Consider the following 21332-nt stretch of genomic DNA (forward strand, 5'->3'; position numbering starts at 1 on the left):
TTATAAGTACAATTACCTCACTGTAAACTTGCACTACAGTTATAATGTTACACAACCTGCGCCACTTTATAAAGCGCGTATTTACATATGATGACAATATCATTTTTAAGATGAAATGCAGCAAAATATGTTTATTATATTATACAGATAAAACTTTAACTTAATTTAAATAATCTATATTCTTCCCTGGAACTGGCGTGAAGGATAGAATAATTAAACATGTACTACAAAGATATTTCAATGTTCCTTAAACGTTTTGAAGAATCGGCGCTCAAAGCTTACAGATGGCTTAACGTCTATTACAGAGCTGATTGTGTGGCAATCGGTTACTTGGAGAAAGAAAAGCAAGGACTACAGGGGCGGCCACGCCAATATATATCTATACTAATAAAAGGCAAAGCCCTCACTGACTGACTGACTCACTCACTCACTCACTCACTCACTCATCACTAATTCTCCAACTTCCCGTGTAGGTAGAAGGCTGAAATTTGGCAGGCTTATTCCTTACAGCTTACTTACAAAAGTTAAGCACGTTTCATATCGAAATTCTATGCGTAACAGTAGATAACGGTCGATAACGTCCGCCATGTTGAACTTTCTTATTTATGGCCCCATCTTCACGAAATTTGGTAGGCGGCTTCCCTGCGCTAACCGAAACCGATGTATGTACTTATTTCAATGGTATGGCGCCACTGTCGGCCGCCATATTGAACTTTCCAACGTCTACTAATTCTCCAACTTCCCGTGTAGGTAGAAGGCTGACCCCATCTTCATGAAATTTGGTAGGTGGCTTCCCTGCGCTAACCAAAACCGATGTACGTACTTATTTCGGTGGTATGACGCCACTGTCGGCCGCCATATTGAATTTTCCAAACGTCACTAATTCTCCAACTTCCTGTGTAGGTAGAAGGCTGAAATTTCGCAGGCTCATTCCTTACAGCTTACTTACAAAAGTTAAGCAGGTTTAATTTAGAAATTCTACGCATAACGGTCAACAACGTCCGCCATGTTGAACTTTCTTATTCATGGCCCCATCTTCACCAAATTTGGTAGGCGGCTTCCCTGCGTTAACCAAAACCAATGTACATACTTATTTCGGTGGTATGACACCACTGTCAGCCGCCATATTGAACTTTCCAACATCACTAATTCTACAACTTCCCGTGTAGGTAGAAGGCTGAAATTTGGAAGGCTAATTCCTTACGTCTTACTTACAAATGTTAAGCAGGTTTAATTTCGAAATTCTACGCATAACAGTCAACAACGTCCGCCATGTTGAACTTTCTTATTTATGGCCCCATCTTCACGAAATTTGGTAGGTGGCTTCCCGCGCTAACTGAAACCAAAGTTATGTACTTATTTCAGTGGTATGACGCCACTGTCAGCCGCCATATTGAACTTTCCAACATCACTAATTCTCCAAATTCCCGTGTAGGTAGAAGGCTGAAATTTGGTACTTTTTTCGGTGGTATGATGCCACTGTCGGCCGCCATATTGAACTTTTCCACCGTCTTTCTTACTTATGGGCCCATCTTCAAGAAATTTGGTACGCGGGTTCCCAACACTAACTGAATCCTACTTACGTACATATGTATGTCCATAGCCTGCAGTTCAGTCACCGTGTGAGGCGGCGTTGGGTCCCCCATCCCAACGCCTCCCACGTTGTTGGCTGCTTCCCTTCCTTGCTTCGCCACGGGATTCACTTCTCCCTGCTGATAACTACAGCCTTTTTATTTAATCCACGGCTTCTCCGCTGTTTTATTGTTCCTTTATTAAGATTATAGTTATTGTGTAGGTATTTTAGACTTACTTTACATTGTTCAGGTACCCATTTCCTTTATCATTCCAACCGTACCCGCATTAACATGTCTATCGAGGTGATCATCATCGATCAAAGAACTGTCACTTACTGAGTGGTTTCCATGCCCGGAGATGGCACCTACCTTTTCCATTCTCTGTGTTACATATTGCACGGCTATATCAGGCTCACTCTTGATATCCGGAGAAACATTGTGTCTTATGTATTGAATGACTGGGACAGGTTCAAGGTGTGGACTGATGACGGTACAGGAGATAATTATATTACACAGGAACACTATAAGAGTGAAAGGCTTAAGCCCTTCACCTATGGTTCTGCATGTGAGTTGATGGCTGCTGCTGAATTGTTCGGTTGTTGCTTTCAAGTGGAAAAATATTTTACACCTTTGGACAACCGCCAATGCCTCTTAAACATCTTAGATTCACAGGTGACGATTTCAGTAGTGGACACTTTGATGTTTATGAATGTTTAAACTCTCAAAAGCTGTATGTGAAGTTATTGATGAAACTGGTTGTATACTTACAACGCTTGACAGATGCCAAATGTCACTTCAACACAAGTCCTACAAATACTGTTGTAATTGAAACAAACCTTGAAACTTAAACCGATTATGACAGCAGCAATCTAAGCTGTGAGATTTGAAACAAGATTACTGTTCACATGGCCAACTGTACATTAAATGCTCAAGAGTAAGCTCAGCGCACAGCTTGGTCATATTACAACCGGAGGGCCTCACAATGTGGTATACAAAGAGATCCTTAACAAATAATTATTGGTATATTTTCCCTCAGTTTAAAAAGGTTTAATTTTCTTCTTAATAAAACTTTTAGCAGTACTTGCTGCTAAGCACGGTATTTTTATATATATATATATATATATATATATATATATATATATATAGATATAATGTGTGTGTATATATATATATATATATATAGAGATATATATATATATATAGATATTAGATATATATATAGATATAGATATATATATACTGTATATATAATGTGCGTATGTATGTATGTGTGTGTATATATATATATATATATATATACAGTATATATATATATATACTGTAGATATAGATATAGATATATATATGACAGCAACACTCATAACAGTGACAAAACAATTACATTGACAATCATGTTACGTTATTTTCAAAATGTTGCCTTTAATTTTTGATTACTTCTTTAACACACTACTTCTCCGCTGCGAAGCGCAGGTATTTTGCTAGTTGAATATAAAACAGAAAGAGAAAATAACGCCACAGCTAAAAATGCAGCGGCAAATTTCGACAAAAGTTAAACACTTGTGTCATGAGCACGACAGACGGCTATGCAGTGTCCGCAACGGACGTGGCCATCCACCGTGCATAAGATACCATATTGACATTGGCGGGCGATGGGGCCACCGATTCTTTCTCTGCCCAGGGACGCCCAGGAGTACTGCTGCAATAAATAATTTCATCGAAGGTCGTGCACAATCACTGCGCCGTGAAACCCATGTTTAATAACGTGCTTTAACTCCTATCATCATGAAAATATTATGTATACATCTTAGTATTTCAGTTATTCAGAGAGCTATAATATCATGAATGTAATGGATTCTGAGTCCTGTCGGAGGAAGAGAGCCGGTTTAAGAAGCAAGATGTGATTAACACACACAGAGCACATAGAAGATCACATACAAAACAAAGCATTTAACGTGCTATACTTTAATTACGATGTGATTTGAGAAACTGGTTAATTAAACGATTTTAAGATGAAGTTTATGATTTTGTACTTTAATGACAAAATAAACTACGTGATTAAAGTGGAAATTTGGAGATTGAAGTTGACATTTCGTGCTTTTTCCCCCACTGTGTGCCTTTTTTTTCTCTGTACCCTAATGATCTTTCATATGACACTCAGACAGTGGGCCACAACTCGCCTTTTCACAGCGACTTTGATAAGTGATTTCTTTTTTATTTCCGGCACTGTGCGACTTTGTGAACCTGAGCTTTCAAGTTTCTCCAACACACTATATCACTCGATCAACTTCCTTTTGTTGATTATACCATGGTTTTATTTAAACAAAAAGTATGTTTTTCCTTTGCCTTCACTTTGTATTCGCTGAAATTCTTATATTTTCCCCCGTGCTTTTCCCATTGTCTTTTCACAGAAGCTTGAGCTTAAGGGCGATTTATATTGATTTGCATATTCAAAGAGGCGTAATTCTGGGAGGAGTTGGGGCGTTAAATGAAGCGCGTGCACGAGCGTTACTTTTCACGCTGACCGGGATTTATGTAGCGGAAGAACATGGAAGTTGGAGTACGCATAGATTCCTGCATCTGGATTTTTCTGTGCGTAAGCACATTTCGGCTTACGCCATGTTATAGTGCGAATTCTACGCACTGCGTTATACATGAGGCCCCTGGTCCCTACTGCTACCCGTGTGGTCTTCTTTTCAGAAATTTGGGAAAAAAAGGAACATTAATTAGGCTATCCATTTTAATTTAGTTTCCTTTATCGTACATTGTTTCTTTCAACCCTCTGTTTAAGGTCTTGTATAGTGTGATTTCTTTACATTTCCACTACTTGTTGGTCTAAACATAATTGGCAATTCTTACAGATACTCAAGTTTTCTAGATCAGTCGTTTTAGTTCCTTGAATTTTTTTTTTTTTTCTTTTTGTTTTTATGCATGCTCTTTTTTACTTCTGTTTCATGTTTGGTGTCAGTTATTTATCTGTCTTGTTCAAATACACAGGCATAGATGGGAGAGACCTGTTCAAAGTGAGTTAAAAAAAATGTGGTTTTATAGTGAGACATTTTCAATTTAGAATATTATAAAAGATAAATGGTTACCCAATCCAGGTTATTTTGTTGCAAAGTAATAGCAAACATGAAAAAACAACGTCACAATATTTTTGGCTCTGTACTGTCTATTTAGAGTTCTCAGTTGGCACAGATACATTTTCTAATTAAATAAAAGAGTTTTCAGTGCAAGGTATGCTCATCTGTGGACTAATATTTCCTGTCATTTAATTTTCAGTGACTGTCATTTAACTGCGACAAGTGCATTGTGTTTGAACCTTTTTTTCTTGTGATGTAGTATGGTTAGTTTGCCTAGGGACATTCTGGGACATCCTTTTAATTTGTTTGTAGCTGTCTTTCATCTAGCAAAGCATAGAAAAAAAAAGCTTTTTAAGCATGACTTTATAGTAAATAAACCAAAATAAATATATATTCATTATATATTATATATAATGAATATTACATATTCATTACTAGTGATGAGCAAACCCTATTGCATTCACTTCATGTTGACTTCAGCAAAAATGCAGAAATGTTTGGGAATTTTGGCAAACTTCGTGAAATGCATTGAAATCAATTGAGAAGAAGAAATTAAGCTAGTTGTGAGTGGAGTGTAAGGATGGAATGGTCTTTCAAGTGTCCGTGAACGCTAGGGAAGCATCTACCATCTATGCTGGACTGATTATTGTGGGTAAAACTGTGACATGAGTGTTGAGCCAGTAGTGCTAACCTCTGCACTTCCCTGAGATAAAATTATGTCCTGCATCATGCTTCATTGTCATGTCCTAGAGCTGGCTCAGTTATAGCGAGTACAAACTTTTATAAAGACAGAGGTCATAGAAATGCTGAATCATCGTGATCACACTCTCATATCTTACAGTAGTAAAAAAACAAGTGATTGATTATGTGATGCAATTGGCATAACCTGTCTGAGATGCTTGTCTCATGTTCTATGTTGTGCAGAAAAGCAGAGAAAAATAAAATATAGTAATTTTATACTAAAAGTGTCGTGGCTGATGCCTTTTAGCATTGTGTATAAAACTGTACTTAAATATCAGTGCAGTGTGTATATCGTGCTCCTGTTCTTTCTTTACCTTTCCTAAATTGCTTCACTTCAGATGCCCCTGTTGTTGAAATTTGTAAATTGTGTTTATAAAACATGATTGATATTTTTTTGTTTTTTTTTCACAAAATAATTACTGTCTCTCTCCTTCAGCATGCACTTGCCTGCATTTGCATATTTGTGATACTTGACAAATCCTCTCCTGCCACTGTTATTGACAGTACTGAAAATTGTTTCCCAGATGTGAATTGTTGTCTGCCTTCAGCAGATAACTATGAAATAATCAATAATTCACATTGGTTGACTATGCATGAAGAAGAAAAAACATCTGAAAACTGTCAGCACTCCAGTTTTTTTAGTTAGGTAAAAAACAACTATAAACTCACTTTGAAATGCCATTGCAGTGTTTATCACATACTGTGGAATATGAAGTACACAGCCAGCATGAATTTGGTGTGGGAAAAGTGGTACATACTGGATGGAGGAATCAGACTGTGAGTAAAGAGTGCAGTGGTGGATTTTGGTTAACTCACAGAATTTTTACAGACATGGCAAAACCAACAGTGAGAATAAATGGCATGTGTGTGTTTATATATATATATATATATATATATATATATATATATCTTCATGAAAATGAAAGGGCCGAAGCACATAGTGCTTAACCATAAATAAAGCACCTTTTAAGAGAACAACTATATAACATGAGTACATTTATATTGAAATGCTGGTAATGAATTACGTATTTAAACAATCACACGTATTGAATAGCATGCATGATTTGACACAAAGAAAAACAACTGATTGTACCTATATTTGCATACATTGTCATGTCTACTGTGTCCGCAAAAACATTTCAAGTGAACTGCATTCACTCATGGATTGCTCTGTCTATAATGTGTTTACATTTTCTCACGTAAAACTTGCATTAACTGTGCAATTCATATACTGACAGCTTTGCTGCTATAGCAGCCACTTGGCAGACTTTGTGCAGAACTGCATAATGTGTTATATTTTCAGGAAAAAATGTTCAGTGAACATGGTCACCAGAGACTCTAGCAAATTCACAGTGAAAAATGCGTTGGCAAATTAACATTAGTCATTACTAATCCTAATTTTTCCTGTGCCTTATTTTTAGAGAGTGTTTTTCAGAGTATGCAATGACATAATGATACAGAAGTGATACTTGTATTAATTTGATTAACAAATGTCAATAACTCAGTAGGAACTGCCAGGTTAGCTTTTTATTTGTAGTTTGTATTGTGCATAGTCAGCATCAGAGTCTTCAATTTTTTTCTAGTAGAAACACCACTTCATTGTTTTAGTTTCTTGAGCAAGCCAAAGATATTTGCTATTTTGGCAAGGTAAACCAATACAGCTTACTGGAAGTCCACTTTTTGTTTGCACCACACTAGCAATAGTATGCATTTCTGTGGACCTGGTACTTTTTGTCTCTTTCAGGAATAGTATGCTGTTCATTAAGGGAAGCACAGTACCACATAACTCACTCAATCACACTAGCTTCTACACAGTATTCTATTTTTTCAAAACTTTGCTACTGTCTTACATTGTTGTTAATTCCAGAACTCCATATTCCTTACCATTCTTGCTTGCCTTGTATCAACCTGTAAAACACCTGAGATTGTTAGATGCTGGTCTGTTCATTGTTTCAAGACATGTAAAGCAACACTGCAAGAATGGCCATTGAGGCTTAAGTCTTCGGTATTTTGGTTTGCTTTCTGTATGTTCTGCTCCATCACTGGTCTTATTCAAATCACATTTAAAATACATGCCTTCTGTTTTAGGCAGTTTATAAAGTTATACTATTAGCTCCATTCACATTCGCTTTTACATTGATATTTAATTAAACCTATGCAGACTGGCTAAATCTGAATTTTACGAAAACTAACCTAACAGTTTTATATTCACAAAATGCTAGTGATTGTGCCTGAGAAGTGCAATTAATAACTGGTCATTTTTGAAGTTTTGTTTTCTTTAGGTATTAGATGGAAACATAGTGATACAGTGGTTAACACTACTGTAGATAAGGTGATTCAAACTCAACTTTATGAGTTCAGTTTGTATTTTCTCCTTGTTTTCTTAGATTCTTATATGTATACTTTGGGTTTGTGTAAACATATCAGTGATGTGGTTGTTGAGGTAATAGGCAGCTGTAAGTTGGCCCTGTAAAGAGTAAGTGTGTGTGTGTGTGCTTGCATGTCCTCAGTGGTGGACTAACATATTTTTCAAGTTTGATTCCTGCCTTTTGTCCTTTATTGCTGGAATACCCCCTGTCTGCACATGCTATTAAATTGGACAATAAATGTACTGAAAATGAATGATTAGATTAGATGTAATTGTCAAATATAACTGTTGTACACAAGTGGAGGTGAATGAGCCAAAACTGAAAAGGAAAGCCATTTGCTGTTACAGTATGTATGATATGTAGTTTTTCAGTGTCTTCCTAGTATACAGTTTTGTGGAGAAGAGGCATTTGTATACTTGTAAAACTTTGAATTTGGAAATATAAACAGATTTTTTCCCCTTCTAGAGAACAATAACTTTAGGAGCTGGCGACCGTCAAGTGATCCAGACACCAGTAAATGATTCACTGCCTGTGAGTGGGTGTAGTGTAGCACTTCTGTTTAGACAATTAGGTAAGTCACTTTGTTTGTGTTTAATAGTTTTTTTTTTCCCAAAAAATAAAAAATAGTTTTATAATCAAGATGATGTTTACTTGCCACTAATTATACTTGACATTTTTTTTTTATTTTGTACTGTATTCATTAAGGAAATAAGGTTAAGATACAGGAAAAAAATGTAGTAATAACCTCAAAGTCTTTACACCTACAGACCTTAAAATCTCTAGAAATAAAATCATAATCTGTTAGGTTGTCTGCTTTCCAATTATGCAAAAATGGCTGAATCTATTTTTCACCAAATTTTACATATGGTTTGCTATTTGTTCAACTTAAAATACTGTATAGTTATATATGGTGTATTAGAGAGAAGTGTTCTAATGAGGGTTGGGGAAGTAGTTGGCAATTCCAAAATCAGTTTCAATGTGGGGTCTACAGTTTCCAGCAGGCATCAAGAGTGCACTGGGGATAATATGAGGACCACCATCGTCTTGGGCAAAGTTTTGGACTGGCTAAAGCAGAATATCATGTAAGACCGCGAGTACAGCATTTTTTTTTCTCAACTAATTTGGATATGAGAATGCCTTTTTATCTCATCATGGGTTGTTGTTAACCATGTTGAATTTCCAAAATACAGTTTTACCCATTTTATTTTCATCTCATATCTTTTCTGAGAAATACACCAGTCCAGGGTTGTACAGTGGCAAACCCCTAAAGGAGTAATCCCCTTTTCTCTCAACCCCACAAAATAGTTTTTAGAACTCCAAAACACCCATTTTAATCAATTTTGCAGTTGTGAAACTTTATGAGTAACGGAGTTTCGATGTTGTTTAAAACTGAGTGTTTTAAGGTTGGGTTAACAAGTCTTTTTATTTTTATAAGTAGTAATTACCAAACTCAGAGAGTACCCTTAGATTTTTTTAACCTTTTTCAGTTGGCCTAGTTGTTTTATTTCCAGTTGGATTGTGACAATATTTATACTAGGGATGTCAAAAGAGCTGATACTGAAAACAAAACAAACACAGGCTTTTGGTATTACCAATATTATCCCATTATGCAGTCAGTTCATAAATAGCTTCATGCATGCTTTGTGAGCATAATGAAGTGACTGATCAGATATGTGTTTTAATCCTTTCAACCTGTAATGTCATGGTGTTAGAGAGGAGACAAAATGATGGCATAATGAATTACTTTTACCAAGACCTATAAGGACCCTAAACGGAACAAACATTCTCAGGTTATGTCAAACTCATCCACATGTGTGCTTTTAGACATCTATCTATTTTTTAAACAGTTTATATAGTTAGCAGTCATGAGAAAACATCACAAGCATCCTGTACTGGCGAGGAAACATCCATCCATTTTTCAACCCACTACATCCTAACAAGGGTCACAGGGGTCTGCTGGAGCCAGTCCCAGCCAACAAAGGGCGCAAGGTAGGAACAAATCCCAGGCAGGGTGCCAGCCCACCACAGGACACATACACTCACACGCCAAGCACACACTAGGGACACTTTAGGATCGGCAATGCACCTAACCTGCATGTCTTTGGCCTGTGGAAGGAAACTGGAGCTTCCGGAGGAATCCCACGCAGACACGGGGAGAACATGCAAACTCCAATCAGGGAGGACCTGGGAAGCAAACCCAGGTCTCCTTACTGCGAGGCTGCAGCGTTACCACTGTGCCACCGTGCTGCCCGCAAGGAAACATGCACTGTGCATATATGTATGACTGTGTGCAATGGCAATTGGAACAGCTATAGCAAGTAAAATTCAAGGCGATGAAACAAACTGCTCCAATTCTTAATGCCAAAATAAGATTTGTTTAGCTCTTCAAAGCACTGCAATTATGCCAGTTAGTAGGAATGACAAAACGACACACTTCATTGCTAGATATGACTATGCAAATGTTAAATTTGTGTCATTCATTTGGGGTTTGAAGCCAAACTAATGTCCATTCATATACTCCCCAAAATGTGATATACATAGTGAAAGCACATATGTCATATATTTGAAAGGTATGTAGATTAGTGTAACACAGTCAACCAACTAAACTGTAGGTTCAGTTAATATTCTACTTCTGGATTAGTACAGAAATAAGCAATTATAAAGAGATCATTCATATAAGATACTTTAAAAACAGCTCATCAAAGAGTGTTTTACAGGAGTTTTGAAACAATGGATTAATGTAAAGCTGACAAGCTTGATTTCACACTGGAAAGTAAAGTTGGGACAAGTGTAAAAAACAAAATAATAAAAGGAGAAATAGATTTGGAAAATTAAAACTCTTGTGACATTTTGAAATTTGAATCAGTTTATCTGTTCTGTTAGCTAATGATGAAAGTATAAATCTTACAATATCAGGTGTTACAAAGTAACAGAGTGATTTTCTGGCAAGCCAAATTTTAAGAAGTATGCTGTTACAAAACGTTTTAAACAGTTTAAGTTGAAATATCCTAAATAGTTTTGGAATTCACTCATTTGATTGTGTCCATGGTAAGATAAATTAGGTTATCTATGTTGATATTATCCTTTATAAACCCTTTACTGAAATCCTTTCAAGATTATAAAATTTCTCCCAATTTTTGTTACACTGGGGGGGATCCACATGTCCATCACACATTAAATTTCTATCCCAGAATTGTATTTTGATGTTTATGAATGCCAATACTAATTAAATGAAATGAGAGTTGGGTAACCTGTTGATGCGTATACAAGTACTTCAAAGCTGCTGTCACTACTGTGGCAGTGTGGCATAGAGATTAAGGCTTCTAACATTTAGCTCTAAGGTTGTGGATTTAAATCCTGCTAGTGACACTGTATGACCACTTTGTGTTTCTGTGCTCCATTAAAAAAAAGATATGGAACCAGTTGTATCTCAGATGTTGTAAGTCACCTTGGATAAAGGCATCAGCCAAATAAGTGTTATTAGTATTTATGTATTTTATATTTTGTTACAAAAAAGGCACAATATTGTTCACTTTGATAATGAAGGTACCTTTAATAAAAAGTGGGGGAATGGAATTTCTGTTTTTGCAATGGTATTGAAAAGTATTGAGTATTGTGAAATTTAATTTCTTCGGTATTGGTATAAAATACTTAAATTTTGGTATTGTGACATCCCTAATCCACACTAACCACAAACAAATGTAAAAAAAAATAGTGAGATATGTACCATAACAGTATCTACAAATTTTAAGATTCGATAAAATGGAAGGTTGCATGGGCTCAGCTGCATAGCACTGTTGACCAGACATTAGAGAGAACATGAGTGTGTACTTTTTTGTTTTTGGAAACAAAGATTTCTTCACATTGCCAACACATCTCTGTAAGTTTTACTTTAAAAAATATAAAGAAGGCATCTTATAAAATATAAAAGTTTTCCTTTTATATTTTAAATGCTGGTCTAATGAGCTAAAAAGTGATGTAATTTTCTACAAAACATTTACGTTTAATTCCCCCTGTAGTAGCTTTAGCTTTGAAGTATCCTCTGGTCAAGTAGCATTTGAGTAATGTGTAATTATATCCATCCATCCATTATCCAAACCACTATATCCTAACCACAGGGTCACGAGGGTCTGCTGGAGCCAATCCCAGCCAACACAGGGCGCAAGGCAGGAAACAAACCCTGGGCAGGGCACACGCACACCCACCCACGCACTAGGGACAATTTTGAATCATCAATGCACCTAACCTGCATGTCTTTGGACTGTGGGAAGAACCCAGAGTACCCGGAAGAAACCCACGCAGACATGGGGAGAACATGCAAACTCCATGCAGGGAGGACCCGGGAAGCAAACCGTGTAATTTTATATACTTTTAAATTTCCTGGTATTTTTTACATTTAAAGACAAGATCCTAATGAATAATTATGTATTGTTAATCATTAGCTATATAATGTAATTGGTTTGGAATTGCAATGCATACTTTTGGCAGTGTACCTAAATACTGTAGCATTACATGAACATTTTTTTAAGTTTAACTCAATATATTTATCTAAAATTATATTTTCACCTTTTCTGCAAATGTGATTCCTGATATTGCAATTTTTAACAATGTTATGCAGACACTATCAATTTTATATACATAAATATTTGGTTAAAGACCTGTTTTCAATTCAAGTATAGTTAAATTGTGTGGAAGTGGGTCTAGACTGTGTTCTTATGCTTTATAAACCTAGGACATAGATGCTACAAAATGTAGTGGTGTGAAAGGATTTTGACTGGAAGCAGAAAAGTATGAACAGAACAGGAATTTTAAACGTAGTATGTGAGAAAAGAATTGTAATCTGCAGATAGGAAGATATTGCAGAAGTGGAAGAATTAAACTTTATTTGATTTATGTGAATTGAATAAGAAAGGAAAGAACTAGAGTTGGTCACAGAAGTTGGAGGCATAACTGTTTTGGCATCCAAAGTGAGGAAAAGAATGTATTAAAAAAAAGTGTTTGGCCAGTAATATTTAATATGAGCTGTTTTGCATTTTATTTTTGATACATTTTTCCAGCAGTTGTAGTTTTACTTGCCCAACACATATAGCATATTAGGTATTGTCATATATTCAATTTCCAATTAGCAATAATCGCATGTACCTTCCATGGCACAGATGATCTTTTGCTCATCAGAAGACATTACCTGACACCTCCATCTGTTTTTTGATAATGATAAAAAAAAAGTATAAATTAAAAATTTATAAAACTGAATTAACTGTGCTGCCGTCATTTGAGCCACATCCAGCTTGAATGATCATATTGTCCATTGTTTTTGATGTCATCCACTCTTCCTCTCACTGTAAGTAATGCTATAGCATTCGCAGTGTAAATGTTATGTATGCTTGCCGTATCGCTTTAAATATGACCTTTATTTTGCTTAATACAGTAAAACCTTACTATGGATTTCCTTATCCGCTTCTTTAAAAGTACAACCCATTTTGAGACAACTGCAGTCTACTCGTGCCTATTCCTGGCTATGCACAGTCAAAAAACAGTTTTGCAAGGCCTATCACACAGCAACAATAACAGATCTGTAATGTCCTTAGATTGTTGGTGACTTCACGTGTGCTGCACTGAATGGATCAACATTTGGTTACCCAGCACTGAGTGGTTTGGGTACGTTTTTGAACCCCACTCGGGCCAGGGCTTGCAATTGTTCCTCACAAATGAGGAATTCCCAGTAAGTGCTAGTCTTAAGTTCGCACTGAGTCCCTGCTGTTTGTTCACTACTGATTGGATGGCTTACTGAGGTATACGAATCAGCACTGTCATTGTCCTTCACAGGCTTTAGCAGAGCCCTAGGAGATGATCAAACTGACTGTATAGGAGATAAAAGTCAACAAGTTTTCCGAAGGTGAACCTGCGGAGGGATCATTATTGAAATCTGGTTAATGCATGCATGAACATCCATTTTAATTTTCAGTAGGCTCATGTTAAGTGGTAAGCATAGAGTGATGAAAATTATTAAAGAATGCATGTATTATTGAAATAGAAATTTTATCATTTTAAACCACTAAAGTGTTGAAGTCTTGTTTAGCTGTAAACTTATTTTTTGTATATCAAAGTTTCATTCTTTGAACAATGGCAATTTGGGTATTTATACCAGATGCATGTCTTGAAACAGTTTAATAACTTTACAGTAGTATGGAATAGTTATTAAAGAGCCTTTCACAGAGCACATTAACACAGGGTCTTTCAAAAAAGAAATAAAATACACAGTAACAAGTTAAAAAAGAATATCATAAAGGAGATTTTACACAAGTAAATAGCTCATGTGTGATTTTTATATTGATAAACCTTTTTTTTCCTTAGGGATTTTGAACGTGCTATACCTGTTTTGTGCTGCTCTCACAGAACAAAAAATTCTGTTTTTGTCAAGTAGTTATCAACGTCTTTCTGATGCGTGTAGAGGTATTCTTTCAATACTGTTCCCACTAAAATACAGGTATGTCTGTATGTTACATATGTATTTGTATATTTATGTTTATGTAATATGTATTTTATTTGTGTTTTTTCATTCTTTAATAACGTGTAAGTCATCAAATTTTGATATGTTTTAGTAAGAGATATTTTTTAAAAGTTTACTATTATACTTTTGTAATATTGTTTTATTCTTTACATTAATTGCCTTTAAAACCCATTTTTAAAGAAGACTGCTCCTTCTAAACCTAAAGCAGACTTGAAACCAATTACACTTATGAGTGAAATCTGATTAGGGAATCAAAATTAGAGAATAATTAATTAGGTCTTTCAAGTGTCTTTAGTATAGTATTACATGTATTCCTAATTTTTATTTAGTAGTCTTCAAAATATCTGTTTATTGTGAAATCCTCCATGATAATTAGGTAAAATAAACCCAAACAGAAGCCTTCCGATAATGTTCTTGGAAAAGATATTTAGGAGAATTAACTGTTTTATGCTATTTATTCAAAAATCTAATTACTATACTGAGCAATTCAAACGTGTGAAGTTCTGGTACTCTTATTAAGCCTTTGACATGTTTCCTCTTTTGTAGTTTCACATATGTTCCAATCCTACCAGGAAAACTTTTAGAAGTTCTCAGCTCTCCAACACCATTCATCATTGGAGTGAATTCTTTTTTCCGTTCAGAAACACAAGAACTGGTGATTTTTTTTTTTTTGCTTTTTGCAGCAGTCTTCCAGACAAGTCAGAGTTTAATATCCTCAGTTTTGTTAACCCTATTAAAGCTATTCTTTGGTACACACTGATCTTAGCACTGTTTTACCATTGTAAGAACTGTTTATTTGTTTTGTAAGAATCTCTAAATTGTTAATTTAAAGCTGATTAAAGTACTTTTAAGTGAAAAGAACTACACTATTTAGCAGATGTGAGTGTCACTTTATATAAAATTTAGTGTTCAGGTTCACATTCCATGTCTGGAAACACTGCTTGTGAGGTTTACAGCTAAGTCTAGATGTTTTTTTTCTGTCAATCAGCATGAAAAAAGTGTGTGTATGTTAGGTTAATTGGTAGCTGTAAATTGGCCAAGTGTGAATGAGTGTGTGTTTGCTACAAATAAACAGGTGCCCCATCTAGGTTTACTTTCTGTCTTGCACCCAGTTTTGCTATGATAGGCATTTGATCTCCACAACCTAAAAGTGTACAGGCACTATTACTGACTGATTCATCTTAATAAACCCACTTTATTTTGCTTGTTTGCTTTTAGTGATTTAAGTATTAAGTATTAGTATTGTTTATAATTTGTCTTATTTTTTGTTTTTCTTACCTAGTTGGATGTAATTATAGCAGATCTAGATGGAGGAACAGTGACAGTGCCGGAGTGTGTCCATGTGTCTCTGTTGCCTGAGCCACTCTTACATCAGACTAAGACTGTCTTGTCAATGGCAAGTAAAATAATACTAATTTTAAAGATAACCTCTGTGAAATTGGTAAAGTTTTAAGTTATGTCATTAGCAGTTGTCAATGTTACTTACTTTTGTTATAGTAAAAAAAAAAAACAAGCAGTAAATTCAGTAGAAGTAAATTGGAGATCCAAAAAAATAACACATCACAGATAATCTGTAATTAGAACTGAACAAAAGAAAGTATCTTACTTGTTACTAATCTTTTTTTGGGGTGAGTGGTTGAAAACTGAATTTTTCCAGAACAGTTTTACTAAATTATTTCAGTGATACAAGGTAGTACAGTGGTGTAATTGTTAGTGCTATTATCAAAAAGATCCAGCCTCCTTAGTATGAATCTCTTATCACCTTATTTTGAAAAGTAATGAAATACAGTAGTAATTGCTTTTTACTTTTATCACCTTCTTTTATAAAGTTATAACAGTAAAGAGTCTAATTGACTTGTCACAATGAAGGTAATTTCATAGAAACAATTTTCTGATCACATACACATACAAATATAAAGATAATATGAAACAACAATATGAAAATAATGCAATTCAAAAATATTTTTGCACCTATTCAAGCATATTTTGGAATTACTGTATATTTTTGGAATATTATATGCAATACTTTCTAGAATAGTCAGAAAATTGATTCCAGTTTGTCTAAAGTTTTGTTTGTAAATAAAATGAACTGATAGATAAACTTCAGTGTAAATAAATGTAAACTATGACATAATAAAGGCTAATTTGAGCAGCAGGTGGTACCAGTACTTATTTGCATTTTACTTCTCATTATTGCTGCTTCATTTTGTACAGGCTGAAGATGAAATTGCAAATGGTGTTATTTCAATTTATTTTTAATTTTTACAGGATTCTTGCGTGTAGACTTTGAAAATGTAATTGCAAAAAAAATAACATTTTCATTTTTTAATTTTTAATTTTCATTTCACTTTTTGAAGAAAATTACTCCCAAAGGTTCTAGTTAATATAGATGTGTGGAAGGAAGGAAGCAATTTGGGGAAAAAACATTGATTCCACAATAATTTTAAATAATAAATAAAATTAAGAAAGAGACAGCAAACTTTCTTATTTTGGGCCAAACCAGAAATTGAGTAAGCATAGAAATAGCAACAGACCTAAACAAAATATTTCACTTTTATTCTTAAGATTGAGAGATTTTATTTTGCATTAAGGGCAGACATTTCATTCCTACAACCCCTTGATCTTAAATAAGATGGCGTCTCATAAGTCATCAGATAACACACGTATACTACAGCTAGAAAGCACCTTTGAAAATAAAATGCTGAATGCCTTGTGACAGTGCACTTTCTTAAACAGACTATATAATGAATATTTATTGCCTTTTTTATATAGGCAACAGTGACAAAAACAAACCAATCATCACAACCTGCGTTTTCAGCAAATAATTTACATTCCACCAAATTATTTCCACACAAAATCCTCATTTCCCAAGTCAAGGGTCAACCTACCATGGAGTCTGTTGACACAGTGATATCCAATTAGATATACAGTTGGGTGTTGTGCAGAAAGATGGCTGTCATTCCTAAATGGCTCATACAATATTTTAGGTAAACCCCTTATATTTAAAGCTGAAAGTCTACATTTCAATCACATAATGATTGCTTTAGTGGTGAAGTACAGAGTCAAAATTATTTCTCTATCAAATTACTTATGGGCTTAGCTGTATGCTCACCTTACCTTTGACTGTTGGCTGTGTAACACAAACTTGTTCCACCATCTGAGAAAGCAATATTATGCCTCATTGAACTTATCTCCCCTTATGGCTGAGATATGAAATAAAACAACATTTAATGTAGATATTTTAATACAGTCATTGTTTTTCGCTGTGCTTACTGTGATGAAAATAGGTTAGGAGAGTGTTGAAACAATCCTAAAACAGGGATTGTTTAAGGAGTTGGAGACAGCCTCAATTGGGGATTTTGCTTCTGAGCTAGCATTCTGTAGCATCTCTGGATGCAAGATTGATTAATTGGTATTATTGAACCGGTATAGGTTTGTAAATTAGTGTCCCCTTCTTTTTACTGATTTCTCTTCCTGGATTGGTTCCCAGCATGCAGCCAGGCCAGTGCTGCAAAAATAAGCAGTGGCATCCCACAGCCTGCAACTGGATAAATGGATTACCAAATGGATGGTTGACATAATGGATTTTTTCCTTCTGTATCGTTTGTGTCTTTTCACATTTTAAGCTTATAGATCATTAGAATTATATATATGTTTTAGGTAATGGATCCTGAATTGCAGTATGCTGACCATGCCTTTCCACCCACTTCAATACAATCATCAGCCCTTAAAATTCAGGTAATATTTATTAATTTTCACTCACTATTTATATAGGAATTTGTTCAAATGTTTAATTCATGTATATTAACTAACATTTATGAAGAAAATGTGTTATTTAATAAAGAGAAAAATGCTAACCTGTAATGTTTTCTAATACATATAACAAAACATGTCCAAATTTAAGGCATAATAATATATAAAATAGACCAGTGTTAATATGTTTTTTAATTTTTGGAGTATGGCAGTGTGATGTAGTGATTAAGGCTTTGGAACTCATACCCTAAGATTGTGGGTTCAAATCCCACTACTGACACTGTGTGACATTGAAGAGGTCACTCACCTGCTTGTGCATCAATTAAAAAAACAGCAGAAATGTAACCAATTGTATCTCACAAATATTATTAATAGCCTTGGACAATGGCGTGAAACAAATAATAAGTAATAATGGTAATTTTTTTTTTCTTTTTTTTGTGTTTTGTAAAAATGTATATCTTACGCTAAATCTTTATGTAAATATTTATTGAATTGCTTTAGTAATTACTATAGTAAGAGGGTTAATATAAAGGTAGAGATCAATATACAGTATGTGTGTATGTGTATATATAAATGTAGATATAGTTATATACTGTATATAAAAATAGAAAAATAGTTTATCACAGTTTAACAAGTTAGTTAAAAATAGTGTCATTTGTTTGTTTAATAGTTTATCATTTAAGCTATTTAAAAATCATCTTTGTCAAACTCCTTACAAGTGACTGGTTTTCTGTTTTAGTTGCTTAAGTATATGTTGTTTATTAAACTGTTCTTTCTATTTCATTTATTCAAACGATTGTTGCAGGACAAAGAAATCCGTGCTGTTTTTCTCTGGCTCTTTGCACAGTTGTTTCAGGGATATCGTTGGTGTTTGCATATTATTCGCATCCATCCTGAACCTGTAATTAGATTTCATAAGGTAAGTTTTATCTATTTATATTTTTCATTTTTGCACATAATCTTTAAAGGTTTTATAAAGTTAAAAAATATTAACAATTTTGTATAGTAAAACATCATGCAAATTTAAATATCATTATTTAAAAAAAACAAAAAAAGAGTGCAATTCTTTGTGCCTGAAATAATTACTATTTTTAATTCATTAGTCCTTAAATGGAGAATGTTTTTTTTTAATTTACCTGAAAACATGCTTTTGATGCTTTCTGACTTTTTATATTATTATTATTATTATTGCATTATGTCCTTTAAGTCAGTCTCTAATTTAAAAACACAGTGTGTTTGTGCTTGTCTTAAAACATATGTGTGAAAAGACAGAAATTAAATGACACTTGTTTCAGCTGTCAGTATTTTACAAGATCAGAAACATTATATCACAAGAAAATTTCCTTTCTATCCATTTTTCATATTCTTACATTACAACACAATACCACAAAATATCTGAAATTCTATTTTACCTTCTAAATATGATGATTACCCACCTGGTTTCCTTTGTCTTTTTTCCAAAAGGTAGACTTCTGGCTTAATTTAGCTAAATAAGAATGAGAATCTAGCAAGTTACTTTTCTTGTAACTTTCAGTGTTAAAAGAACAGGTAACTACTAAAGGGATTTTTTATATAATACTTACATTATTTACCATTTAGTTTAGGACTAAGACCACAAGCAAGTAAGTAAGTTAAAAGTATATTCCATTGGTATCACAGCATTTCCCTATAATTACAACAGAAATGGTTAAAGCACTTTTTCTGTAGTTACAAAAATGGTAAAAATAAATCTTCCACAGGGTGATGTCAGTGTCAGAAAAATATTTGAAAGAACAAAGCTTTCAGTAACATATTCAAGTCATGTTTATTTAAACAAATAGTTTGGATTGTGGTAACAATTCCTCCAGTTACTATTTTTCCACCTAATGTCCCAATTTTTCACCATTTAAGTGTTTTCTTTAAAGATCCTTTTTCAGTTAATAAAAATCTTTCTAATTGCATTGGATATTTATCAGCTCTGATTCATCATCTATGGTAACATGTTCTATATCATCATTGGCCTACATGACTAGAATCTGATGTCATTGTTGTTGTTGTTGTGAATTTCCCCTTGGGATTAATAAAGTATCTAATCTATCTATCTAATCTATCTATACAATATTAAACCACCCTTGAAAATCAATGCTCAAAACAGAGGCACGGCAACATTATCAAAGTAACATAATAACAATTATATTAAATGTAACATTTTAATAAATAGTGCCTACATAGTATTTAATGCATTCTTGACAGTGTCTGGTGCTTATTCTGTATAGTATCCCTTTTATTGTTGTCCCATGTGTATTTTAAATAAATATGCATGTTTGTAACATTTTGACATAGGTACAACAGTTCAATCAACATAACACATCACAAGCAAATTACAAAAGAAAGCTGTTTCAAACAAAATTAACAATTTCTTACAAGATAGCAAAACTAACAAAGCCATACTTTGTCTTACTAGTAATATGATGTTTCTAAGTAACTGAACAAATGCTTCAATTATATTATGATTTAAAAAAAAATCATTTACTGAGCTTTTAACAACTATTGGCCAAATGTACAATGTGTGTACAGTTCCATGCAGAAATTTGGACATCCCTGGCCAAATTGCACATTTTCTAAATATTTAAAGTAACAATTTAAAAATGCAACTCCAACAGCAAACTAAAACAATGGCATTTTAATGTAAATGTTAATGTACAGTTAAGATTTATTTGATGAACAAAAAAATGTATTAAAAATAAATAGAGTAAATGTTGCATGGTTTGGGCACCCTTTCAGTTGTAATATGTCAGAACTTGTTAGGTCATTAGTCTGGTCTGGCTTAGCTGCTAATTTGTTACTTTGGTCAAGAATTGTCATTAGGAATTGTCAGCTGATGACAATTCCTTAGCCTAATATGCTTCAGAAGTTGTGCAACACTCAATAGCCATGGGCTTTTCTAAAGCAGCTGAAATTAAAGCAAACTGAAAATTATACTAGTTCATGCTTACAAAGCATTGAAAGGCTTAAAAAGATATAAAAGTGCTTCCAGCTAGAAATTCCCATGCCTGAAATGCCATTGAGAAATTACAGTTAAAGAAAGCCAGAGAGGTCAAGATAAGATGTGACAGACTGACAGACTGGACAGCTCATATACTGTGCAAAAGCAAACCTGCATATGACTGCAAGTAACTGAAATTATGATAAGTAAACACAGCTTTTCATGATTTCCTTTAGTATCAGTAATTGAATGAAAATGCCATTAGTATATAATTTAAAAAATAAAATCAGTGGATTTTGAAATATCGTGCTTAAATTTAAACATTGCCTATAAAGGAGC

At 34.1% G+C, this 21332-nt stretch overlaps 1 protein-coding gene across 11 annotated transcripts in view; it reads left to right on the forward strand.

Moving 5' to 3' along the window:
- Positions 1-21332, forward strand: part of sbf1 (SET binding factor 1) — a 256856-nt gene that overhangs the window by 122021 nt on the left and 113503 nt on the right. For all 11 annotated transcript variants that reach the window (XM_039761603.1, XM_039761608.1, XM_039761606.1 and 8 more), the window contains 6 exons: positions 8230-8335; positions 14119-14251; positions 14822-14930; positions 15558-15671; positions 17936-18013; positions 18834-18947. In XM_039761603.1, coding sequence (XP_039617537.1) covers positions 8230-8335; positions 14119-14251; positions 14822-14930; positions 15558-15671; positions 17936-18013; positions 18834-18947 — 654 coding nt within the window. The remainder of the gene's footprint in view (positions 1-8229; positions 8336-14118; positions 14252-14821; positions 14931-15557; positions 15672-17935; positions 18014-18833; positions 18948-21332) is intronic.

Source organism: Polypterus senegalus, chromosome 8, assembly GCF_016835505.1.
Source record: "Polypterus senegalus isolate Bchr_013 chromosome 8, ASM1683550v1, whole genome shotgun sequence".
NCBI classification, from domain to species: domain Eukaryota; kingdom Metazoa; phylum Chordata; class Cladistia; order Polypteriformes; family Polypteridae; genus Polypterus; species Polypterus senegalus.